Source organism: Melanerpes formicivorus, unplaced genomic scaffold, assembly GCF_026170545.1.
Source record: "Melanerpes formicivorus ecotype bairdi unplaced genomic scaffold, bMelFor1.0.p_v2 SCAF_38, whole genome shotgun sequence".
NCBI classification, from domain to species: Eukaryota; Metazoa; Chordata; class Aves; order Piciformes; family Picidae; genus Melanerpes; species Melanerpes formicivorus.
This window is the reverse complement of record NW_027142390.1, coordinates 2,524,312-2,550,916: the sequence shown is the minus strand read 5'-3', so window position 1 is coordinate 2,550,916 and position 26,605 is coordinate 2,524,312. Positions and strand designations below refer to the sequence as shown.

The following is a 26,605-nucleotide window of genomic DNA, read 5'->3' as shown; positions in this document are numbered from 1 at the left end:
GGCTTAGAAAACAAATACCCTTTTCTTCCTCATGCCCATAAGCACTGCCACTCATAGCTGAGGATCCAGTGTGTTTAGATGGGATCCAATACGTACTACAGGAAAAAGTCTGTGGCTGAAATAATGGAAAACATAAATTGTGTGTAGGACTACATGATTTTGTAATAAAAGCCACTGATATATGTATAGCTCTTTGTATATCAGTGGCTTCCTGCTGATGTGGTCTCCGTTTGTTTTCCTTCAACACAAGTGCGTGCTGCTGCTGCTAATGGTTCTGAAGGGCAGAGCAGATGCTAAAGGTACATGAGCACAGCTCAGCCAAATACTGTCTTGCACATGTGCAGCCAAGAGTGGTTCTGTGGCTGTTGAACAAGCAAGTGCAGAGATGTAGGAGACTTGGGAACCCCTGTTCTAGAGGTGAGGGGGGGAGTAATACCTTTGTGCCCAAAATAATTCACTTGCTTTTGAAATACGGTGTTCCAAGTCCAGTTTTCATAGTATCAGTCAGGGTTGGAAGGGACCACAAGGATCATCCAGTTCCAACCCCCTGCCATGGGCAGGGACACCCCACACTAGATCAGGCTGGCCGCAGCCTTGTCCAGCCTGGGCTTAAACATCTCCAGGGATGGGGCCTCAACCACCTTCCTGGACAACCCATTCCAGGGCTTCACCACTCTCATGGTGAAGAACTTCCTCCTCACCTCCAGCCTGAATCTCCCCACCTCCAGCTTCATTCCATTCCCCCTAGTCCTGTCACTACCTGATATCAAAGTCTTTGCTCAAAGTCTTATCCTCACCCGTTAAGATTGCCTCCACGTGTGACTTGTCACAAGCTATTCCAGACCTAGTAGAACTCTATTAATTGTGTCTTCCTGCTGTGTTTTGCTGAGCTGTGTGGAATTCTGAAATGTCCCTGAACTAAAAGGATTTTCATAAATCTGGCAGGTACTGAATCCCAAATTTTGTATCTGAGGTTTGGGGGGATTTTTTCAGTCATTTTAACACAGTAGTATGAATTCCAAGGCCTTTACAAGCAGAGGAAATAGTGGTGTCTTTCATGTCCTTCTCTGTTGGGACGTTAGCTGTTTGATCTAATTGAAACTGCAGTTGACAAAGCAGTTTTCAGTTGATTCTTTCAGATATGTCCTTAGAGGTGATGGGGAATTGGTGAATGCTTGCTCTGTAATCTGTGCAAGAGCAGGCATTCAGAAATGAAGCTGATTGCATCCTTTCAGAGGGAAAGGGAGTCTCTTTTTTAATACCTCTCAGGACTTTTCATGCTGATGTAAGCTGGCACTGCAGCTGAAAGAGGTGGTTTGTCTCTCTCCTGCCTGCTCCTGCCCTGTGCCCTGCTCCCACCCTGTCCTTTCTGGTAGCAGTGAAGTGAGGAGCTGCGTGTTCCTGTGCTGCCGCTGGCAGCTGAGAAGGGAGAGTTTGAGCTGCTTTATTGTTTAATCCAGTAGCTACTGCCTTTTGATAGAGCTGTTGATGTTTGTCAAGGATGCAGATTTATAATTTCTGTATTACTGTAAATCTTATTTTTATATTAAAAGAAACTTCAAAGTATTATTCTTCATTAATTAGCTTCAGGCCAGTTTATTGTGTACAGATGCAAACGTTGTCAGTGTGATCTAATGCAACAGTTAAAGCACTGGTGGTCATCTTAATGCTATTACTTTTCCACATCTTCTCTTACAGCATTTACTACTGCCTTTCGAGTCAGGGTAGGCCAGTAGGGAGTTGAAGGCAGTAATTTTCTTTTGGGAATCTATCTGTATCTTTCTCCATTATTTTGCCTGATCACCTCAGAACTTAAGGTAATAACTAAGCAATTCTTTCTGCTGTATATATGACCTGGCAATGTGAGCTGCCCTGCAGAGTGCATAGTGGTACACTAACATTTTTGTTCTCAGAATTTCTCTTTTGATCCTAATAGCTCCAGTTTAATAGGAGGTGCACAAGGCCAGTTGCTTCTGCAGTGAGATTAACTTCTGCTGCTTCTCTGCAGATGAGATTTCTGCCTAGTGAGTGTCTAGTGATTGTCAGTGGTTTTACTGATGCCATCAAATGAACTTGTTCTTGTCTTATTAGAGGGACATAATTGGAAATCTGCTCACTAGGATGTAATGAATTTCTAAACCATAGCAGAAAATAGTGGCTCAATGCTGAAAGAAAGTTTAGTTACTTTCTGGGAGAACTGGGAAAGAACAGCAGCAGAAGTTTCTCTTTTAACCTTTCTGTGTGCTTACTAATGAAAAGGGAGCTGTAAAGAAAAAGCTGCATGGCAGGATTTCATGAATCTGGTGATAGAGTGAATGAAGTTAATAGAATGACTGTAAATAAAGCATTAATTATGGAATGTTTTGTAGAATGGAAGAGGGGGAGGAAAAAAATACACTTAACCAACATGATGGGGGTTTTCTAACAACTAAACAATTGCAAGGGCATTGTTTATAGAGATTACTAGTAGCTTCATTTCACCTAAATGTATGTGGTGACAGAAACTTTTGATGTTGAAAGTTCTTGGCCCATGTTCTGGCTCCTTAGGTACATATGGTATATTTTTAATATTTAAAAAAAATACATTTTTGTCTTTAAATAAAAGAACCTGCTCTGCCACTTTGAGTAGGGAAATGCATATTACTTGTGTGCTTCTTTAGAAGGCATCAAGCCTTCTCATCTTCCTCCTGCTCAAAAAGACCTGTCCAGTGTGACAGACCTGAATTGGCACAGCACTGTGCTCTGAAGACCAGCCCTAAATTTCTCAGGACTCATATCAATTATTCACTGGACCTCAGATGTTAAAACAAACAAATCCCACCCTGAACTTTTGGGATCTTTGATTTATACTTTGATACAGGGAGCTTAGCTACTGCATGTGTTCTATCTAACTCTACTCACATAATTTGTCTGCTTTTGTCTTATGCTTTTTCAGGATCCTAATTTGAGCTTCTCATTAACTCTTCATCTCCCTTTCCCTGGTTCCTTGTCAGGTACTTTTCAGGCAGTCCCAGTAATGCACATCTGTGATTCTGTGATGTACTAGGCTTTATCATAATGAAACTTTGGTATGTTTTCTTCTCTTTTCCCTAATTTTATCAGGCACTTCCTTCCTTCCTAAATTACTTTATTTAATTGTTACCCTAACTTTTACAGAAGGGAACAAGAAGCAGAATAAATGTTGACTTCATTTTTCCTGCAATTAAAAGATTCTCAGCATGATTCATTTAGCTGGCAAAAAGTGACACACAGAGATGTTTTAGTGATAACTTCAAGAGGTGCTAAAGGTAGTGAAGTGAAGATACCCAATTGCCTTTTGAGAGAGGAAAATACTGCAACCAGCCCAGTGCTAAGAAGACACAAACCAAAGTTAAGTCTTCTGTCAATTTTTGTCTGGCCCTTGTGTCACAGAATGTAAACAGAGTGGCAGTTTGTTTTAGGGGAACTAGCAGCACCACTGACAAGTTAAGAATTGGGAGGAAGATTGTAATGAGCCAGTTTGGCTTGTTGTTGGATTTTGGTGTCAGACTCTGAAGTAGCTGCTGAGTTTGCTGTCTCAGATGTAGCAGTGATTGCAGGCATGTCAGTTCTCACTGTAGTACTGTTGACTGTCATCATGTAAATCCACATTAGAGACACATCTTAGTGCAGTTATTCTATTAAACAGTTACTCCATTACCAGCACAGGATTCTAGAAATAGCATAATTGTGATGTGATATTTCTGTTGAAGCTAACAGCATTGCTGTGTTAGATAAAACACAGAATTATAATATTCAAATAGTGGCAGAAGGAGGGAAGACAGACGTTAGACATGTTTCCTTGTTTGAAAGTATTCTCCTGTGTGAAAGAATCTAAGATAAATCTTTGCTACTTGTCAGTTTTATCTATCCTAGAAAAGCCATACCCTGTTTTAAGATGTAATTTTTTAGTGCCTTAGTTCTTCATTCCATTTCCATCTTTCAGCTGATTTTTGTAGGTACACCTGGGAAATAGGTTCTCACAGGCATTGCCAAAAAAAGTCAGAAGTTTCTTCTGCTTGGACACTAAGTTGAAACACTTTCCCACTGTGTGACTTTCTAATGCAAGCATTGGTGCTGGCTTTTTAATTGAGTGTGTTACTGTGCAGTGAAAATCAGCATAGTTTTGATGGGCTTCTCCCATCATATTAGAGACAATCAGAAAGCTGTACCTTATGAGTCATCTTTTGTTAGAGGTCATTGGGTTGGCCTGGCTGGAGCCTTATGATGAGTGGCCCTTTGAATACTGTAGACAATCCCCTCCCCTCCTTTATTCTAGCCCCTGCCCTATGATGAATCTCTTTAGCAGTTATAACTCAGTATGACCAAAACATTAATTTTCCTGGAAGTAAGTGGCTATGTGGAGGGGAGAATCAGAGTTTTATTGCTCCTGCCCTCAGAAGGACTGCAGTGTGATTTCATCCATGCTGTGAAGCAGCAGGTAATTCAGACAGGAGTGAGCTTTGAGAAGCCAGGCTTCATATCATGAGCTGCTTGTGGCAGTGTTGCATACATACACCAGTGTCTGTGCCTCTGCAGTGGGAATTGGGAATTGCCTGGCTGACTACTAACCATCTCTAATTCTGTTGCTGTTTTTCTGGCATATTGGATTTGTGATGGGGCTTACTGTACAAATGCCAGTCATAGTGCATGGGAAGGAGACAATAGGTTCAGACAACCAGGGGGTTGAGACTGCTTAATGCTTTTCTAGCAAGATGTATTTTTGGTGAATTAAACCAGCTGAGCTGCCACAGCCTTGCACTTCAATAAATAAGTAGTTACATATAAAAAGAGTGCATCAGAAGGAATTTCTGGGGCCTCCAGCACCACCTTCTCCTCAAAGGAGAACCTGGTAGAGCAGGTTGATGAGGGTCTTGTCCAGTTGACTTTTGAATATTTGTGAAGATCCTGCAACTCTGTAGGCAAAAATCCATTCTATGTTTTGATCATTTGCAAGGGAAAAACATTTTCCTTTTGTCTAGTTGGAATTTCCAGTGTCCCTTGATTTACTCCTGTGCTGGTACACCCCTGAGAAGAATCTGGATCCATCTTTTCTAAATATTCCCATCAGGAAGTGGTACATGGTAAATAAGACTGCAGGTGTATTATGATTACTGAATAGAGGGAAAGAATTGTGTGCCCTGACCTCAAATCTGGAAAGCTCAGGGTTGAGTTTCCCTGTTTCCTAGTGCTGACTTTCTCTTCAGAAATTGTCAGCTGTGTCAGAAGTAGAAATTGTGTACATTCTTAACTCTGATTACAAGTTGCATTGATTGGGTTAATGATAAGTGAGACTACTTTAGGCATTAGCTAACCCTCCCATGGCACTATGATTGAAGAAATTAGCAGCACAGAATTAACTACAGCATTTAGTAGATGTTTAAAACCAGGTGAAATTACAACAAAGCAGTTGAAAATGGAGAATTGCTTCTAATAGAACCTGCAGGGATTTGCTCTTGTCTCTTTGCTATTCACTAGGCTCGTAACAGGAATGCGAAAGAATCGGTGCAGGCTCTGAGAATTTGCTGATGATGCAGAAGCAGAAAGCTAAATAATTATTAGTTCAGGAATTGTATGGTTTCTGTCAGATACTTGGCTCATTTCAACAGCATCTATTCCAATACATCCAAATATAGAAGGGACCTACAGATGGTGTTTGTGTCCTGGGGTGCAGTGACACTTAACATGATGAAACGTTATTGTGGGTAGCCAGTTGAACATCAGCCTCTTTCTTGATTTTGGTAACTAAGAGGATAAGAAGTCTTGCCTTTATAGGCAGGGGGTAGAGGAGAGTAATTGAAAAATTCTCTGTGTAGATTAAATGAGGTGATGAGTGAGGAATTGCTACTGATTCCTCAGTGTCCTCTCCAGCATAGATGTGGAAAAGCCAGAAAGATTCAGATCTGATCTGAAATACTCGATGCTGGCAAGGCAAGAAGTGATAGCAGAGGGGAACCTAGAATGGGAGAGAAGACCTAGAATGGATCTCTGGGTGACTAGTCCATCTCATTCCTTTAAGGCAAGTCAATTTCTAACTATGACATTTCAATATATGCTTGTCTTGCCTCTTAAAAAAAAGCCTGCAACAGTATTTTACAGTCTCTCAAAGTTCAGTAATTTTTTGCCTCTACTATTCAAAACACTTTTCTGAAGCCTCTGCTGAATCTTCCTTGCTGCTTGTTGCTTTCTGCTTGCCATGGTAAGGAGAAGAGATTCTTGGTTCCTGAAGGCTTTGGACTTAAATTGTTTTCCTAATTCTTCTTGTTTCTAGATGAAACAACCAGCAGTCAACCCCAATCTTTAGAACACATGATGTCAATTGAATATTCTCATTAGTGCTTAAAAATAATTATCTTTTTATCTACACCTTTTCAATGTGATATAGATCAAAAAGTTATACCTAGAGAAGTAAGTGAGTAAAAGTGAGAAGAGTATTCCAGCAACAGCCTGACAAATGCAGAGTGGAGTGGGGAAATTACTTTGTACATTTACTCAGACAAAGTACAAAAGCTCAATGAGGAGTCACCCTATTTATGACTTGTAAGTGGGTACATGGAGAAGGGTTTCAGGTAGATGATTGCTAATTGAGGTAATCTGTCAAAAATCTGTCTCAGTCTGTCAGTGCTGTGAAAAAATATTTAACCAAGTCCAGCATTTACAAACTGAAACCATGCAAATTCAGAACAGAAGTGCAGACACTTTTTAATAATTAGGGTATTTAACAATAAATCAGTCATGGAAAGCAGTTGCTTCTTTATTACTGATATCTTTAAAACAAGACTGGATTGTTTCTCAAATGATCAGTTGCCACATTATGTTGCAGGAAGAGTATGTTGCAGCAATCTGTGAGCCGAGTTTCTATGGCATGTGCCCTGCAGGAAGTCAGACCAGATAATCACAATAATCCTTTATAATGTTGGAATTGATGAATCTTTAAATCTGTTTAGTCAGGACCAGCTGTGTTGAAAACCAGCATTACTGAAACACAAAGAATATGCTAAGAAGTGGATCCACTGCACTGATGCCTTTTCTGGTCTTTCAGGCAAGAGAATTATGGGCAAAAGTGTAATGGGTTTTTAGGAGTCTTCCTCTAGTGATGTCTTTCAGAGATGATGTGCTAATTCTTGTACCCCTTAAAACATATTCTCTGTGGTTTTTGGTGACTTATCTGCTTGGCAAGGACACGCTTTCCAGCTATTTATATATAAACTGTAGAGAAGATTGACATTCAGTACTTTTTTTGGCTTACTTATGTTACAAATGCTGTAGAGAACAGCAGATATTTTGGATATCTTTGCGTGGGAGATCACCAGAAGTCATTCAGATCCTGTGTAAAGGTGTAAGGGTGAGTCAAAAGCATGTTTGAAAGCATACCCATTTGGCAATTGAGAATCAGTAGCGTCCTTGAGGGTACTGCACCGCCAGATATGCTGTGTTTCAGTCAAGAAGGAATGCTGACATCATGCTTGACTTACCTGTTAACTGCAGTTTCAAACCATGGTATCTAAGCTGAGCGTTAGCCTCTGTCATGATCTTTTTCTTCCTTTCCCTTTGGCTTTTGTCTGTGGAGCATGCTCTTACATTTTAAGCACCAGTGAAAACTTCTAGCTTGGAAGGTGACCCTATTTAAAACAGGTGAAAAACCATCTCAGTATTCCACACAAACATGAGTGCTTTGGGATCTGGTTTTTGTAGCTATGAGATACCCTAGGTGGGAAAACATGGCTTTTGTTCTGATGTTGTTTGGCTCTTTGTTTAAAAATCTACAATTTCAACAGCTGCCAGCCACAGGTCCATTACAAATATTTGCAGTCTTATTGTCACATTGGAATTAGTTCTTTATCCTGGGAGCTGTGCCTGTTTTCTGTTAGTTTAATATTTGCAACTCTGTCTCTTGTCTTTGAAGTATTTCAAGATTTTGTTTACCAAATGCCTGAATATTTTGTATTTATGATGTACATCCTACTTGCTGCATTCTGCTTTTCCTTTTTTCTTTCTTTCCCCCCCCCCCCCCCCCCCTTCCTTTTTCTTTGCATTTTTAACTACTAAATTGTATGACTATTTTCAGTCCTGGTGCATTATAAAGTGGCTATCAGCTCAGTGCCAGAGTTTACAGCTAGTCTGCTTCGCACATTCTTCCATAGGGCGAAGGAGCTTATCTTTAACTTGCATTTGAATCAGTTATTATTTTCCCAGTGTTCCTCCTGAGGCCATATGTGGTGCTACATTTACTGTCAAGGCAGGAGAAATTACTTGTTTATATAAGTCTTGCTTTGATGGATCAGACTATTCTTAACAATGTTTCTGGCTGTTCTGAAACCCAAACCATCTTGTCACAGAGTATCTGAGTTGATCAGCCAATGCATTTCCATTTGCTATTAGCTGTCTGGAAGTGTCTTCCCTAAAACACAGAGATGCTCTGCACCTAAGCACAGCCCACACTGCCTGCGTGGTTCAGAGTTCTCTGTCAGCAGGGCTGGCAAATAGAACAATTTCTGCTTTTACCAGCCTTGTGTCCTTGACCTGGCAGCTGAGACAGAGGCTCCAGTCAAAGGGTACTAGGCAGTGACACAACTGATATTGTTTGGATCTTTCTCTTTAGCAAATACTTTATTCATCATGTGTAAACATTAAAATCTGGACTGGGACACGTAAGAAAGGACAGTTACTTAGTCAGTAGTAACAGTTGTTGTTTTGAGTCTGTGGATCCCAAGACCTGCCCTTTATCTCTCCTTCTGTTGCATTCTGAAGTAGGAGGATCATGGATGGTTTGCATAAGTAGGAGCTGTGGCTGCTGCATTCATTTTCTTTTTTCTTTGTTTTTAATAGTAGCTTATAATATGTCAGAGACAAAAATGAGCCTCACTGTTGAATGTGTTGGGGCATCAGTTTGAGTTTGCATACATTGAAATAGCTCACAGAACCATGAGGAATCATTACTCTCAGTAAGGGGAAGATTACTTGGTGTGTAAGGGAATTCTGATTTTCCTTTGGTCATGATTGTGTATTTCATATCTGGTGGTTAAAAATATCTCTGCATTATAGTGAAGAACAGAAACAGAAAGTTTGACAATCTGAGGATTTTTAAGTTAGAAGATGAATTTGGATGGTCAGTTTACCTTCCAAAAAACATCCTGAACTTAGAAGCAACGGGTACATAATTTTGCTTCCTCTTTAGGACAAAAATAAAACTTATTTGCTAAGTAATTGTTTTATCTAGAGGAAAATAGACTTCCAGCATGGATTACAGTTATGCTATAAGCATCTGGATGAAATAGTAGAAGTGGATTAATATTCCAGTTACATTGCTAGGTAAATAGGCTGTAATTTTCTCCTGTAAAGTATTTTCCTCTGCTGTTCAGTGGTCCTGATTTTGGAAGCTTCTTCAGTTAAGGCTCAGGATTGGAACTTCCTAACAATTCAGGGAGAGAGATGGTTTTCTATCTTACTGCTTTTCCCCCTCACTCTTAAAGAAAGGCTCAGGATTGATTTTTCTAACACGTGTAAAGCAATTGTGATTGTTCAGTTGTGATTGTTATCAGTAGCATTGGCTCACCTGTCAGCCTCTGACAGAACTGTAAGGCTCCTAAACCTTAGCTCATCCTGGGTTTCAATGCATCAGGTAAATGTGGTGGTTTGCCCATCCAGCCTGCACAAAGATACCTTGTATTACCTCTGCTGCCTTTGCACAAGAATAAATGCTGCAGATAAAACAAATGTAAACTTCTGCTTTCTGCAGACCGTAGAAGAATGATGCTTCTAGGTTAATCTAAAGTCAGTTTTTAAGAGCAACAAGTGGGATTTTGGAGTTAGTTATGTAATTTTTTTCATGTTTTACTGTAACTTAAAGAAGCTGTGCTGAATACTGTGGGAATGGCAGCAAATGTTAATTATAATACTAAGTAGTTGCTTACAGAATAAAAATTACATAATAAAACCAGGCTTTTCATGTAGTTTACTGACTCTGCATCAGATTTTTGTAGCCAAAGTCATAAACAGAATGACACATACCATCACAGGTTAAGGCATAAGAAACTAATGTGTGTGTTTGTTTATTTAGAACAATTCTTCTAGAGTTGAAATTGTCTCCTTTGGAGGAATGAAATTTACTGGCCTCTGAGAGAAGCATAGCTGAATCTGTTTTGCAGTGGAACATTATTGAAATGTCTTCACCTGTTTTCTTTTATTTTTCCACATGAGAAGTACATAGTTGGAAGGCTGTTGGAATACGTTTAGCCATTTTCTTGAGGGATCCACAGAAATGTTGCAGGACAGATGTTGACATCATGCCCTGGAGGTGTTCAAGAGGGGATTGGACGTGGCACTTGGTGCCATGGTTTAGTCATGAGGTCTGTGGTGACAGTGGATCTGATGATCTTTGAGGTCTCTTCCAACCTTGGTGATTCTGTGTGATTAATTACAAAATGCACCAATCAAATGGTCTGCAGATAGTGGTTTATGTCCTGTATAATAGTAGGGAATAATAGTGTTTTGCTTGTGGTTTTTTCCCCTTAACATTTTAATGCCTTTTAAAACCTGGCTTTTGGCAAGATCTACTCCAACATAATGACCTTGTATTTCATGACCTGCATGAACACCCTAGCAGAGGCAAAAGATTGTTAGGGACATTTAAGATTACACATACTTGACCTGGTTCTACAGGCTTTGCATCGTCTTCTACTGTGCTTGCCAGGTCCAAAGTGCTCCTTCTAGACCACTCCACATGGGTGAATGAGACTATGAATACTGTGTGCTGCATGACACTTTATGAGAGAAGCTGGAAAAAGGACAAAAGTATCAGGTTATATACCTGAACTCCACTGGGTGTGGAGTTTGCTGTGAAGTATGTAAATAGCATTGAAAGAACAGATGTTTGACTTCAGTGCAATGGAAATGCTTTGGGGAGAAAATATCTTTTGACTTTAGAATTTGGCACACCAGTGTAAGGCACTGCTAAGGGGAAAATATTTATCTGTCAGCACTTGTTGTGTGCTGTAATCAGTTTCTTGTTAAATATTTTTCATGTAAGTTGTAATTTAGACAGCTTGACTGTTATTAATTAGAGTAAATGTTAATTATTCATTAATACCCTTTCTAATAAAGATACCATCATGCTTATTCAGAGTGGATACAAAAGCATTTAACTGTACTTTAAATCTGATGCAAAAGGTAATGTAATTTCTCTGTCATGCAGAAAATGACCTTAAATACTGATTTATGAGGGGGATTTATTGTGTTTGCAAAAGAATGCAGCCATTTAGTCATGGGTAGGAAGCTTTCTTCTGAATGTTATAAGTTCTTTTGCATTTGAATAATGGTAAAAAGCCTGCTAAAAGTATGAAATATAGAGGCTTCCACACTTAGGCAATACTGCTTCAGTTTCTTTCACAGCAAAATGTTTTCATTTATTACCTCTGACAGGTAAATACTGCCAGTTAGTATTGAATGCAGTGTCTTCCTCAGTTCCTCCAGATTTATGTCTTTCTCAGGTGGAGGCTGTACTGCTTTCCCTTTGCTAATACATCAGAAGATAAGTGGCTTCTGCTGGCACTCAGAGACAGTGGTTCCAGCAGGAGGCATTTCAAGTGACTAACGGAGATGGCAGCTGGAGGTTGAAAGCCCTCCTCTTTCAGCCAAATTTACCAATATTCCAAGCTTCACAGGGCCAGAACTTCTGGGGAAAACAAGACATGAACTTGCTGTGGATCCAGAGAATCACTTCTTCCTGTGGAAGTCCACGTTGGATGTTAGGAAGAAGTTCTATACAGAGAGAGTGATTGCCCATTGGAATGGGCTGCCCAGGGAGGTGGTGGAGTCACCATCATTGCAGGTGTTCAGGAGGAGACTTGATGGGGTGCTTGGTGCCATGGGTTAGTTGTTTAGGTGGGTTGGATTGATTGATGCGTTGGACACGATGATCTTGAGGGTCTCTTCCAACCTGGTTTATTATTCTATTCTATTATTCTATTCTATAATTCAGCAAATATATTTTGGGATGTAAAGTACCATTATGACTGTGATTTTGATGTAAATAGGGGACACAAGTCTAGAAGGAAAACAGGAGGAGGTGATGTGAGCAGGGAATGTTCAATATCAATTTTGGTTCTGTTTATTAAAGCTCATTCACTTCTGGGACCTCATATTTACAAGTAAGGAAGGGCTGGTTGAGGAAAGTCAAAGGTGCAGTGACCTTGAGAGGGTAGAGCTCAGGATCCTGAGAGGAGGGTGCAGGGCAAAACACAGAGTCACAACCCTGGACCTCAAGAGAACAGACTCGGACCTCTGTTTAAAATAATCTCATGGGACAAGGCCCTGGAAGGAAGAAGGATCCAAGAAACTTGACTGTTTGAAGAATAATCTCATCCAAGCTCAAGGACAGTCTGTCCCAGTGAGCAGAAAGTTGGGCAGAGATGCCAGGAGGCTTGCATGGTTGAACAAGGAGCTCTTAGTAAAAGTCAAACATAAAGAGGAAGTGTATAGGAGGTGGAAGCAGGGAAAACAAATCTGAGAGAAATACAGAGACATCATCCAAACATGCAGTGACCTGATTTAGGAGAGCCAAAAACTCACTGGGAACTACATCTGGCAAGAGATGTCAAAGGCAACAAGAGAGACTTCTTAGAGTATATAAACAGTAAAAGAAAAACTAGGGAAAATGTAGGATAGCTGCTGGAGAGGCAGGGGCCCTGGAGACAGAGGGTATAGGAAGGGTGAGGTGCTGAATGCTTTCTTCATCTCAGTCTTCACTAGAAATCCCAGGTCACAGAGAGAGGCCAGGGGAAAATTTACAGCAAGGAGGACTTGCCTGTGGTGAAAAAGGGTCATGCCTGGGAATACTTAAGCAAACCAAGTTCATGGGCCCTGATGAGAGACACTCTAGTAAGTTACAGGAGCCAGACTGTGTTAGTGTGCACAGTGACAAGCTCAATAGTGTGGAACTCAAACTTCATAAATATATTTTTCTTCACAATATTCTGTGGAGATCTCTCAACTTGAGAGGGGTTACACAGAGCATTGTGATAACAGGTTTAAATATTACCCACTGTCCTTAGACAGTAATGGAGATCTAGGGATAAGAAAACAGCAAAATGGGGAGCAAATAGTTTTGGTAACATTGTGGGAGCTTGTCCTGCCCTGTGCTGTGTTATTGCCTGTGCTGCTTCTGCTTCGAGGTTTCCTCATGGCACGATGAAAAGCTGTTGAGTATTCGTTTGATTTGCAACAGATGCAACACGTCATGAGGCTTTTGGACTTGTTGGTTTTAAGCCTATTTGATTTAAAGCCACCATTTCATTTTGTGGAGCAGATGAAATAATTTTGTTGCTTTCTGTTTATCATGAAAGATTGAACTGTAATTGCCTCTAACAGAAAATATTTTATGTCGAAAAGGGCAATCCAAGGATGTTAGGAAATTATTTTGGAGGCAGCCTAATTGTTGCTTCACTGTACAAAGTTTCTGGTAAAGTAATTAAATGCTCTTGTGTATAGTAGAGGAGGTTAGGGTAAATTCTGCACAAAGGGAATTTCTGGTACATTTCAGAGAAGTAGTGGAAGTGAGTGCTGAATAGACTTTGCACAGACACTGCTAGTATGAGGATGCCCGTACAAAATCAGCTTCTGTATAAATTAAGGCCTCGTACCACAGGTTTTATTAATTATTATTACTATTTTGCCACTTGGAAAGGCAGAATTCTTGTGGTTTCTATGTGAGTTCACTGGTGTAAATTCAATATATCTTTTAGCTCTCAGGTCAAGGATTTCACTATTTGGAAGATGCATATGGACATAGTACATAAAAAAATAAAGTTACTGCAATACCTAAATACATTATATGATACTAGGGGGAATGGAAGGAAGCTGGAGGTGGGGAGATTCAGGCTGGATGTGAGGAGGAGGTTCTTCACCATGAGAGTGGTGAAGCCCTGGAATGGGTTGTCCAGGGAGGTGGTTGGGGCCCTGTCCCTGGAGGTGTTTAAGCCCAGGCTGGACGAGGCTCTGGCCAGGCTGATCTAGTGTGGGGTGTCCCTGCCCATGGCAGGGGGGTTGGAACTAGATGATCCTTGTGGTCCCTTCCAACCCTGACTGATACTATGATACTTCAGATATGTCATTTAATCCAATACAAAGCTCATAACAGCATCTGTGCCTGTCTTGTAAAAGCTGCAGTTTGGAGTTTTTACTCTGCTGTTGCCTTCTTTATTGAGGTTTATTTCTTTTTTTTAGGGCTTAGGCTTTCTCTTTGTCATGTGTCAATATTTTAAGCTATTGTATTGTCCATTGTCACAAGTCTGAAGAACTGATTTTTCTGTCACTAGTTAGCTCTGCTTTATTACACACTGTAAATTGAAATGCTGAGTAGAGTAAACACTCAAAACAGAATTATATTGGTGTAAATTATTTGAAGCTGAAAGCTATGAATATTCATAGGAGAGAATAAATACTACTCATGTTAATACATCCTTAGTAATAATTAGAGAACTAACAAGTAGAGAACTCAAGGGTGGAAAAAATGGAAATAGAGCAAAACTGAGGTGGCCTCTTTCTGCAGTCTTTAACTTGTTTGGAAGGTGGCTGCTGTTGTTGTGCTGCTCTTGAAGAAAGGGGAGTTCAACTCCAGACTCTCTGGGAAAACTCCAGGGTGGTATCACAACATTTTTTAAAGCTAGTTTGTAGTTTTAATTGGGAAAAGTTGTGGTTTACTTAATTTACATTCTTATGTGGTGTTACTTTTCCCTGTGTTTTCTTCGTTTTGTAACTTTTGTTACCCAGGCCCCAGGGAGGCAGCAGACTTCCCTATGGGAAGGATCTGGCTGACAAATGGGGCCCTCTGTTCCCCTCAGGAGGGAATCACCAATAACAATTACCCTCCTCTTTGGTTTTTTTTAGGGAGCAAAGCTGCCTTTCTTTGTGCCCTTCTCCCCTGTTTATTACTTAAGGCAATTGTATAGGAAATATCTTCAGGGACTGCTCTTGAGGGAGGCAAAATCCTGACTTCTTCCCAGTAGTGTTAAATGAGTCATGGTAGCAGAAGGAGGTTATCATCCATAATATGCTTGTCTTTTGTATTGTTTTCATGTTATGTGGTATTTATTTAGGAGAGAATGACAAAGGCAGCCTTTCGTGTTTCAGAGCCACCATCAGCATGTACCAGGGACTTTCCCTGTGCTCTGAAGCAGGAGGCAGCTTTGTGTCCAGGTGTGAGCAGTTCCGGTGATTGGCTGTTGTAAACTCCAGACACCTGTGCCGGGAGCTGTGCCCAGGCCTTGGCGGAGGGAAGGACCAGTTCTAGCTGGTTCCATGGCAGACCTGCTGCAGGCTGCAGCTGAGCTCTTACCTAAGCCAGGAGTGTCTCTGGGAGAGCACTCTAAGAAAGAGCAAAGGGCCACGCAGGCAGTGAGGATGAGGGGGAAGAAAGAGCGGGAAACAACCCCAGGAACACCTGAGGGCTGGAGCAGGGACCCTCGCTGCAGCCCCTGGGGAGGAGCACAGCAAAGCAGGTCTGGCCTGAAGGACTACAGCCCAGCCATGCTGGAGCAGGGGACAAGTGCAAGGAGAAGAGAGGTGCAGAGAGGAGCTGCTGTGGACTGACATCCACTATTCTGCTGCTGGGTGGGGAGGGGGAGGAAGGGTGGAGGGCTCAGGGGTGAAGGCATGCAGTTGGGCCTGGGAGGAGGCAGGGTGGGGACAAGTGGGTTTAGGTTTTTTGTCTGTGTCTCACCACTCAACTCTGTTTTAACTGACAGTAGATTAATTGGCTTTCTCTCCCATCAAGTCTGTTGTGCTGGGATGGTTGTTGTAGGCAATCTCACCATCCTTATCACAACCAACAGATCCTTGCTTGTTATTTCCTCCCAGCCTGGCCAGCTGAAGAGGGGCAGTGAGAGAGGGGCTAGGTGGGGCCTGGCAGCTGGTAAAAGTCAACCCACCAAAACATCTCAACCAGCTTTTGACTTTGGATTTCTGTAGAGATTATTGCAAGAAAAACATTGTCACAGTTCCAATTTAGATGTGTAGCTGTACCTATGAAGGTTATCCAAGTGTTAATAAGCATGGTTTAGCAGTACTAACAGACAAAGAAGCTCAGAAAGTGCATTTGTGTCTGGAGATAATAAACTAAGGGAAGATGTGCTAGAGGACAGACTTGGACAGACTTCTGCTGCTTGTAATAAGAGAGTCCTTAAACAAAGTTGGTGAGGGGCTTGGAACACAAGCCCTATAAGGAGAGAGTGAGGGAACTGGGACTGCTTAGCCTGGAGAAGAGGAGGCTCAGGAGAGACCTTATTGCTCTCTACAACTACCTGAAGGGAGGTTGTAGACAGGCAGGGGTTCGTCTTTTCTTCCAGGCAACCAGCAGTAGAACAAGAGGACACAGTCTCAAGCTGTGCCAGGGGAGGTTCAGACTGGATGTTAGGAATAAATTCTACACAGAGAGAGTGATTGGCCTTTGGAATGGGCTGCCCAGGGAGGTGGTGGAGTCACCATCACTGGAGATGTTTAGGAGGAGACTTAACAGGGTGCTTGGTTGTATTGTTTAGTTGATTAGGTGGTGTTGGATGATAGGTTGGATGCAATGATCTTGAAAGCCTCTTCCAACCTGGTCTGGTCTATTCTATCCTATCCTATTCTATCCTATCTATCCTGAAGCTTTGTCCTTAATTGTTACCATTGAAGTTTTCATATAATATTTACTTTTCTGGATGTAAAATACTTGCTGACTATGTTCATAAATGCGTGCAGCAAATCATTCTGGACGGACTGGTAAAGTGCTCGCTGCTTGGTGGCTTGTGACAAAGCTAGACGAAAAGTGAGAGGTTACAGGTTGCATGAAAGCTTACTGTAAAAAGGAATGAGCACTTGCATAGCAGATTGACTTGCATTTGTTCTGCAACTGACAAGATGACAAAGTTTCAGTTTTGTGGTACTACTCTGAAATGGCTCAAATTTCTCTAGTGCTTAGAAATAGTTGTTCTGCTCACCTGTTCCACTTTGAGCATGGGGTTGGAGATCCAGCACAGCTTAGTGTTGAATTTTGAAGGTCTTTTTTTCTTGAAAGAAGATACAGGAAGGTCATTAAATTCTGTGTGTATCTCTCCCAAATGGAGCTGATTATTCACTAGACTTGTAGTGTGAGCAGGGGCATTACAAACTGATTTTTTACTACTTCAAACTATTTACTACCTGCAAGCTGGAATTAAGCTACCCTCAACTGTTTTCTAGCTCTCCTTTCTTTCTCGTGAGCATTTTCCTTCACTTTTAGGGATCTTGCATCTGTGGTTCATTTCATAGCTCTTTGCCTGTGATCACAGATAGGGCTTCAAGGAGATGGAAATTCTTTTTCCCTAATAACATAGTGCAGAAGAAAATATTTACATACTGTGATATACAAATATTATATGTTTGGGAATGTTCCTCTTTCAGATCTAGTCTGGACAAATGCAGGTATCTTTATTTAGAGAGGTTTTATAAAACACTCATTTACAATGAAACATGATCAAGACACAGCTAGCTTGCCAAGTCTCTGTTTCAGTCTATATAGTCAGTGAGATTCAGATGTTTCAAGCTTTGCATACAGGCAGGAATGGAATTAAAGCCAGCATTTAACTGCACTGGGAAATGCTTTTTAGTTATCCTAAACTGAGGATGCTCATTCCATGGGCCATTTTAGGCAGTATGAGGCACAAGAGCTGCCTTGGCACACAGTTCTCATGCAGCAGATAGTCATTTGGACACTTTTCCTTGCTTTGTAGGTGCCTTTGTTGTTAACCTCCAAACTGCCTTTTTTTGGACTTCGGTATAGTTATTTCCTGCAGGGGAAACGAGTATTTCCATTTCTGTCTGTGTTTTGTGGGGTTGGCTTTGGTTTTTACTTGTTGGGCTTGTTTTCATAACTGAAGTATTCTAGTTCTTCTGGAAAAGGCTGTGATCTTAGTTCTTTGGATTTGCTGGTGATGCTGTGGAGGTTTTTCGACTGCCTGCAGTACTCACTCTTAAAGGAGGTTTGCAGGTGGGTTTTATCATTAACCACTTCGGTCCCTTTTAGAGTGCAGAGGATGGATATTCATACTCTCCTACCTAACAAAAATACTGAAAGTGGTTTTCTGTTGGGACTCTTCAGAGCCATGGAGTTAGCTGCTAGCAGAAAACAAACTTCTTCACCTCTCTGTAACTTTGAATCTAAACCTTTGAATTGGTATGACTGGAGTAAATGGTCCCTGCTGCACCTAATGATTCCTCTTATTATTAGGCTCCATCAGAAAGTGGATCCTGTAGCAGATTGAGCCTGAACTTTAGAAAGTTACTCAGTTAACACTCCTCTTGGATATCAATATTTTAAAGATTGTATGAACTGGATTAATGTTCCTGTAGGGTAATTTTAAATGAAAATTTGGTGACTTATTAATATCTTTCTCTTTCTCTCTCTCTTTCTCTTTCTCTCTCTCTTTTTCTCTCTCACGCTTTTTCCAAACTTATTAATCTCTCTTCCTTTTGTCCCCCATCCCCTTTCTCCCTCTCCCCCTTTCTTTCTTTCTCACTCTCTTCCCCCTCCTCCCAAAAATATGCCTTTACAGAAACATAAGGTAGATCTTTTCTACAAGCTGCGGCATGTGATGAATGAGCTCATTGACCTACGCAGACAGCTGCTGTCAGGTCACTTGACCCAGGATCAGGTGCGAGAGGTCAAGAGACACCTCACAGTGAGGCTGGACTGGGGCAATGAGTAAGTACAGGTACCAGCTGGGTACTCTTTGTTCTAATTACTTTGTTTTTAAAAAAATCTCAACCCAACAGAACAACTTTTTCCTTCCAGTAGTATTTGTATGCAGGTAGAACATTCCATGCTTTGGAAATCAAGTACAACTTCTGTTGCATAGTTCTACTACTTTAAAATGAGCTGTTTCCTTGTTAGTTGGCTTTTTCTCTGGCTGTCTGCACTTTGGAAAGGATTAGATCACTGTACCCACATTTTTCCAACTGAAGAAGTATTTTAATGATAGGTACATTAAGTTGAGGTGCTCATTTATCCACAGTGACATAGGAGCTGAAGCTGTGATATTTAGATTTGGGGTTTTTTTTAATGTAATGATATTTCTCAGAAGTTTAGATTCTCCTTGGCCACTTCATGTTGAATTTGTGGAGAGTTTGCTTTAGAGCTAAAGATGACTTCAATTCAGATAGAAGTTGAAATTGTAATAAACTGCCATTAGACAAAAAGTAGCCCTTCCCCAGAATGGGCTTTGTTCTGAGGTGAGAGTGTATCAGACAGGTAAGTTTTACATGACACACACATGACCTTTTCAAAGGAAATACCACCTTCCTCGGGGACATAGTGACTACTTTTCAACTAGGAGCAGGATTAGTGCTAGTTGACACATGAGAAGGAGGGAGAAATTCTGTAAGTTGCAGCTAAGAGAGAAAGTTGCAGAATCCCAGCATGGTGCTGATTGGAAGGGACCTTACGAAAATAGTCTAGTCCACCTCCCCTGCTGAAGCAAGGTTGTCTTAGAAGGCAGGTATTTGTCACTACCAGACTTTTGTTCTAACTCTGTTCCATAGTCACCTACTCCCTCTGAGAGATGTACTTGAATATGTTGATGAAGATTTAGTTGGCTCCCATACTATATTTTATTTCTCTCTTGTTGGAAGAAAGCTCTGAAGGACATAAGCCATTAAGATTGCATCAAGTCATTGTTCTGCAGTGTGCAGTTACAGATATTTTCATTCCCAGTAGAGTAAATGGGAACCAAGAGACCATTTTTGAACATTCTGCCTAGATGCTTTTGCTCAAAGAGTGTGTGGATGAAATTAGCAACAGGAAGCTGCAGAAATGCTGTAACAGAAAAGGATGTGAGTAGACAGCCATGCAGAACTGGTAAAAAGAAGTTACTTGATGAGGTGGCTGCAGAGACATTTCTTCTTATTACAGTTTTTTAAATCTTTCTTTTAAATGTCCAATAATTAAAGATGAAGTACTCTGAAACTACAGTGCAGATCTGATGCATGACAACTGCGGGGAAGCACCAGTGAAATCTGTAAATTTCCCTGTGCTCATGATTAAGTTCATCTGCTCAGGATGCTTGTTTAAGATATTAGTATTTTTATGGTTTTTACTACATAAGAGCAGTTACTGACCTCCTTAGAGAAAGAGGGAAGGTGTCAGAGATACATGCTGAAATGGAAGAGGGTATCAATAAAGGAACTGAATAAAAACATACATGATTGAAAAGGTACTTCATTAAACCTCTACACTGTGTGGGATTTAAAGGCAGACATCTGGGAGTTTATAGAGAGCATCTGTCAGTCACTCAGAGGCCAGCCCAGCCCTAACTCTTGGCAGGAGGTCTTCTTGCAACAATCACTCCTTTCCATAAAGTTTTTGGGATAATTCTGTTACATTCTTGCATCTCCCTTCTCTGAGTTTTATCATGCCACTCCTGCTGGCCATGACTTTCATATACATATTCACATAATACTGCCCTGTTTCAAATAACATTGTAAGGTTCATTGCTTACTCTGTCCTGCTTGAGATTTGCAAGTAAATAAGAAATGTTATTAGCATGCATTAATGTTAACTAAGGAGCTTAAATGCATGCAATTTGTGCTAGTCTGCACTTAGTACAATCTCATAGGAAACATTCCATGACCAGGTAGCTTTCAGGAAACGTGAACTTGGACATCTAAGATGCAGCATGTGTGCTTCTTTAGTGTAAAGCTGCTTGTATCCTGACCTTAATCATTCATGCATTGTATTATTTGGGAAGGGTGCAAACATGCAATTGACACTTTGTGTCTCCTCTAATGGATTTCTTTCAGTTGGTTAAACTGGTGTCAGTTTCCTTTAAATATACTGGCAGTGCTTCTGGCAGTCATCCCTGTGTTCTCACAGGAGTTGGTAGGAGTCAGGGGGCAGACACACTCTTTGGATATGTAGTTAAGTAATTTAGACTCTTTTCAGAACTAAGTGAACCTTTCTTTTTTTTTTGAATACTTAGTCTAAACATTAATAAACTTTGCTATTAAAAAAGTGGGAATATAGTTTATTCTACAGTTATTACTGCTAGCCTTTTGTATTGCTGCTAGTCATTCTTAAAATGCAACAATCATTTCCACTTATTGTAGCAATTCAATTTTGCATTGCTTGCACATTCTTTCTCCCCAGTACAAAACATGATCCTGGATGCATCCTTTGTATTATGTGTGTTACTTCTTTCAGTTAGCCACAGTTTGGTTTTCTATTCATACAGTAACTGGTATTGCTGCTCTGTGTGTGTGTATATATTAGAATAGAATAGAATAAACCAGGTTGGAAGAGACCTTCAAGATCATAGAGTCCAACCCATCACCCAACACCACCTAATCAACTAAATCATACAGCCAAGCACCCTATCAAGTCTGCTTCTAGACACCTCCAATGATGGTGACTCCACCACCTCCCCATGCAGCCCATGCCAATGGGCAGTCACTCTCTGAAGAATTTCTTCCTAACATCCAGTCTGAACCTCCCCTGGTGCAGCTGGAGACTGTGTCCTCTTAGTTGCTCAAAAGAGCAGAGTTTTTCTACCTTCAGATGAGCATCTTGGTGGTTTTAGGCTTCCAGTTTTGAGTACTCTTCTGTGTGTTTTGGTGCTGCTGAAAACTCACACATGAGCACTTTTCTGCTGCAGTCTGAAATACTATTGGAAGTGTCCAGTGGCTGTAAATAATAAGGAAATGTTGTAGAGCAGGAAACAAACGTTTGAAACTGAAGTCTGTGGTTCATCATCTTAAATCATGTTACAAAGTGAAATCTGCAGTCCTGAATCTCATTTTTAATCACATTGCAAGTCAAACTGAAACTTATTTTGAGATTTGTTTTTTTAAATAAATGGGTAAGTTTTTCAACTTTGACTACTGCTCAGAATGGGAAATCTGAATGGATCATTTTTACTACCAAAAACTGTTTTGCCTCAAAACAGTTGAAGGAGTCTGCCTTACAGAGCTTCTGTTTGAAATGTGAATCCCCTGCTTTGCTTCAGTGCAAAACATAGCAGCAGTATGTGCATTCCTCATTACCAGAAAGGAGGATGACCTTTGATTTTTAAGTTAAATTACTTTGAAGAAATCCTCATCTTAAGTGAGCTTCAGGATGGATTCTTTCAGATTAATGCCTGTCAAGCAGTACCTGTCAGAAAGCATCCAAATTTCTGAGCTCAATCACTTTCCTTGTATACCAAGAGAAGACACTCCTTTCCCTGTAAATGTAAGATGGATACTTTATGTTCATGCACAGGAACAGGGTAGAGGAGGGGGAGCCATCTATACTTGGAGATTCTGAAAAGATAAAAGCCATAAAGGAGTTTGTATGCTTATGTCACTTCTCAGTCAAAGGTTATTACATTGAAAGATATCTTCCAAGTATTTGCCAAAAATGCTGCATGGATAAATCCACAAACAGCCAAAAGTTCAAAATGAATATTTATAAGGAAACACAAGGGGAGGAATAGTAGAAATCTTTCACACTGCCATACAAATGAACTGAAACACTGCTTTAAAGTCATGGTCGTTCTTTTACCTCAGAATTGCAGTTGGAAAGCCAGTGGCAGCTGCAGTGTTAAAACCTTGTAACATGCTAACTACTAACATCCATAACACTGTAGAGGGAGGGGTGTGATCCAGGGAAGTAAACTCAAAAGTCCTATATTTGAGTGCTCATGTCTTTAGAAGATTATTTTTTGACTTCTTGTCATGTTTTTCTTGACATAACAGGAGTAGTAATTACTTCCTGATAGTGTTCCAACAGTTAGCTTAAAGTTGGTCAAATGCATTTGGAGACAAGTATTACAGGCACACAGGAGGAAACAATGTACATATCTGGAAATGAATTTGGGTATTGAACTTCTGTTACAGTAGTTGTCACAAAGGTGACAAGGAACAAACAATTTAAACAACTATAATGAGATGGCTTTTAAAAGGCTGCAGAAAGAGGAGTTGCCATCTCTGTCTGCACAGTATTTTTTCTCCCTCTGCTGAATATACTTGTAGTAATGATTGAATAGGGATTGAAACTGTACGAACTCCTTTGGGTGGCAGTGTTTGAGGAAAACCTGAATAGCCTCTCCTTCTGCAGTCTGATACTTCCATGCACTGCAGTATTTTGTGCCCTTCCCTTTACCAATTCCTTATTAAGGATACTTATTTCATCTCATCATCCTTGTTTTAAGAAATACTTTTCTGCTTAGGTACTCCTGCAGTTTTGTATGCAAAATAACTTAATTCTGTCAAAGAAAAGTATCGAGCTGTATTGCCACAGTCTAATTCTCACAACAATGTTTTTCAACTCTTTCATTTTCCATGGATTTATATTGCTGTCAGGACCATTTCCCTTCACCACCTTTGATAGATGCATTTGTGTAACAGAAATAGGAATTATATTAAATGAGGGATTGATGTAGTGAGGGAAGGAAAATGGGGGGCTGCAAAGTTAAAGCTTATAAGGAGTCAGGGTAAAGTGCACACTTGGAGCAAATGGGATGAGGTCTTGCACACTGGAAATGGGATGAGTTCTCCCAGTTTCTTCAAGACTGGTGGTGTGTCTTAAGGACATTTTGCTTAGTTAAGTGAGATATTTCTGCAAAATTCTTGTAGGAAGAGTTGCTGCAACTTGTGGTGTTTATGAATTCCAAATGGTGTAACATTTGTACTACAAAGAAATGGAAACGTTAGAAATTAGAATCATTCTTTGAAATTGCTCTTAAAACCAAGCTCTAGAAGCCCAGTTAACCTGGAGTGGAGTTAGTTGAGTGTTGATCCCTTGCAGTGTCAAAAATGCTAGTATTGCTGTCTGTCAGCTTGTCTTCAAATTACCTGACAGAAATGCATCTGGAGATTTGGTGGTGGATGTAAAAAAAAATGTAACAAATAAATATTATCTAAAGAATGAAAAATCCTGAAGCCTTGTATAGAGGAGGCATATCTAAAAGTCAGCTGGATTTATTCCAGACATGTGCTATCAAGAGGTAATTGAGGCTTGGGGATATTCTGTAGGTATACTTGGGAAAGATTTCCGCAAGGCAGTTGAATGTTAAAGCTGAATAAAATAAGCACATGCATTTGCTTGTAAAAGAAAGTGTTGTGGAGAGAGAAACTGTCAAATAAACAAACCAGCATGTTATCTAATTTTTATGCATGCTAAGTTTTGGAGAGATGCTGATTGGCAGCTGGGCCTCTTATATTCCCACAGTGTTTGATAATAGAGTGTGAAAGTGGGCCGCTGACTCCCATTGCCATTTCAAGCATTATGTTGTCAGTCCTTCGTGGGCAAAAGAAAATAATTGATACAAATAAGATGCATAAACCTGAACTCCACCTGCACAATAAATGACAGCATGTTAGTAGTAAAACAAAAAACCCCAAACACCTATTGTGCAGGATCAGAGAATGAGAATCTGCTGGGCTGGGAATCTGTAGCGTTAAGGGATCTGACTAAAAATAGGATGTCAGGGAAGTTTCACAGGGATGCTACTGCAGTGGTGTTGAACATATTATTAGGTAGAAGATAATACCTTTGTCATGTATTGAGTAATGAGTCCAACCACTGTTTGACCTTGGTTCTCTAGGGGGTTCTAATGATGAGAATAGAAGAAAATCAGACTAGAATTAGCCTGGACAGGTTTTTGGGTTTGGTTTTTTTTTTGGTCTCTAAAACCTTAGTAGTGCTTTGGAAGTGCATTGGAACTGTAAGGCACTTAAAAGCCTTTATGAATATACTTTAGGGGGTTAAACCGTAACAGGAGTGAGTGCACATGTAAATGGCAGGGTAATTTGGATGTGATTTACTCAGATTCAGAAACATTATCAGTGGGTATGATGAGCATTAGTATGTTTTAAGAGCTTTGAAGTGGACTCTGCATAGTTCTGGTTTTACACATTACCATTTTTTTTTCCTTCACATTTTTGGACTATTTTAAGTAGGCTCAAATGGCAGCTTACAGGTAAGGATTCCCTTGGGCCTTTTGATATGGATATACTTCATTTGGTAAATAGACACAATAATTATCATCTTTGCAGCTGTAGTTTTCAGATACTGGTCTTGGGCCATAGATGACTTGTGTTTGAGAGGTTTAAGCAAAACAAAGTGTACAGAAGGTGCCCTACCATCACTTGCACAATTTAGCCTTGAAGTTTAGAAGATGGTATTTAGAACAAAAGCTGCATTGAAGAGGGCAAATTGTTCCTTTTATCCATTGAGAGTATAATTGATTTTGGCAAAGAACTAAGAAACTGCAGTTTATCAGTACAATATTTTTGTTAATTGCCATTGCAATTATAGTTCTGCCTAATGGTTGTTTGCCAGCAAGCAGACCAGGGCTGAGCTATGTGTGGTGGTTTAAGCCTTAACTGGGATTTAAGAGCTCAGATTGGGGGCAAGGCTTAGAATCTCTCCCCTGCTCCTCCTCTCCTCCCTCCCAACAGAGAGGGGGAAAAAATAAGGAAAGGAGCAAATCCACCAAGCAATAATTTGGAGTCGGCTTGGAAGTAGAGAGGTAAAGAGTTTTCTTTAAACAATATATACACACGTATATATAACAATAACAGGTAAGGTTCACAAGGGCAAGGAACAAGGATGGATGGGAGGGGAACAAAGGAAAAGAATACAAAACCAGTCTGTCTCTCTCTGAAGAGGCGTGAAGGCAGCAGGGGAAAGGATCAGGCCCGACCACGTGGCAGAAGAGCAGGAAGGCAGCCACAGTAGCTCTCATCCAGGAGAGGCAGGAGCCAAAAGGAGCTAATGACTCCAATGCCTTCCCTTTTATGCCCTAGCTGGGCAGGGAGGGGGGAGTTGAACAGACTCAGTTTGCCAGGGGGAAAACGCCCTGCATGGAGTATAAAGCACTCACAAGCCCTCCACCCTGTTCTCAGAATGGGCATTAACCCACCACACTGTTTCTGAGATAGGGTGGTTTAAGGATATACCATTATGGAAGGGAAACCCAAATAAAGTTTCAAAAAGAATTATGGAGTTGGGGAAGTTAAGAGAAATGATTAAGTACAGTGATCAGCAAAGCTAGCTGGGCTTCCTACAAGCCACTGCTGCTTCCTTGCCGTTGTTTGAAATTAATTGCTTGGAAAGAGACACTGTGTTGCCTGGAGGCTTCTGTTTACTGCACCATACAATTATTCTGCAGTACTGCAGAGGCTTTTTCAAATGAAATTTTTCATTTGCCATGTGCAGAATGTTTTGTGCTCTGATTACAAAACTAAATTGGCATTTGCTTTTCTTTTATAGTTAGCAACAGAAAGAGGGCAAAGGTGGTTTGGAAGGGCACCTCTTCTGAATCTTTTTCTTTAAGACTATTAAGAATCCCAATATAAAGTGTCTGTAAATTAATTACCAAAGTTACATGAGGTGAAAGAAGGAAAATTCATTTATGTCTCCTTAATTTTAGTCTGAATGTATGTGTTTAGAAAAGCTTTCTGTTACAGTGATTTGAACTCTGAATTCCTCAGGACTGAAGATCTACAGAGCAGACTTTGGGGTTTGACACCTTTTTGTTGTCTTGCTCTGCAGCCTCTCATTATTAATTAATTGTTAGTTACTGTTCATTTATTT

At 40.4% G+C, this 26,605-nt stretch overlaps 1 protein-coding gene across 12 annotated transcripts in view; it reads left to right on the top strand.

The window, feature by feature from the left end:
• The window catches only part of DOCK3 (dedicator of cytokinesis 3), a 207,297-nt gene that overhangs the window by 46,623 nt on the left and 134,069 nt on the right, over positions 1 to 26,605 (top strand). For all 12 annotated transcript variants that reach the window (XM_068157820.1, XM_068157819.1, XM_068157818.1 and 9 more), the window contains exon 6: positions 18,588 to 18,736. In XM_068157820.1, coding sequence (XP_068013921.1) covers positions 18,588 to 18,736 — 149 coding nt within the window. The remainder of the gene's footprint in view (positions 1 to 18,587; positions 18,737 to 26,605) is intronic.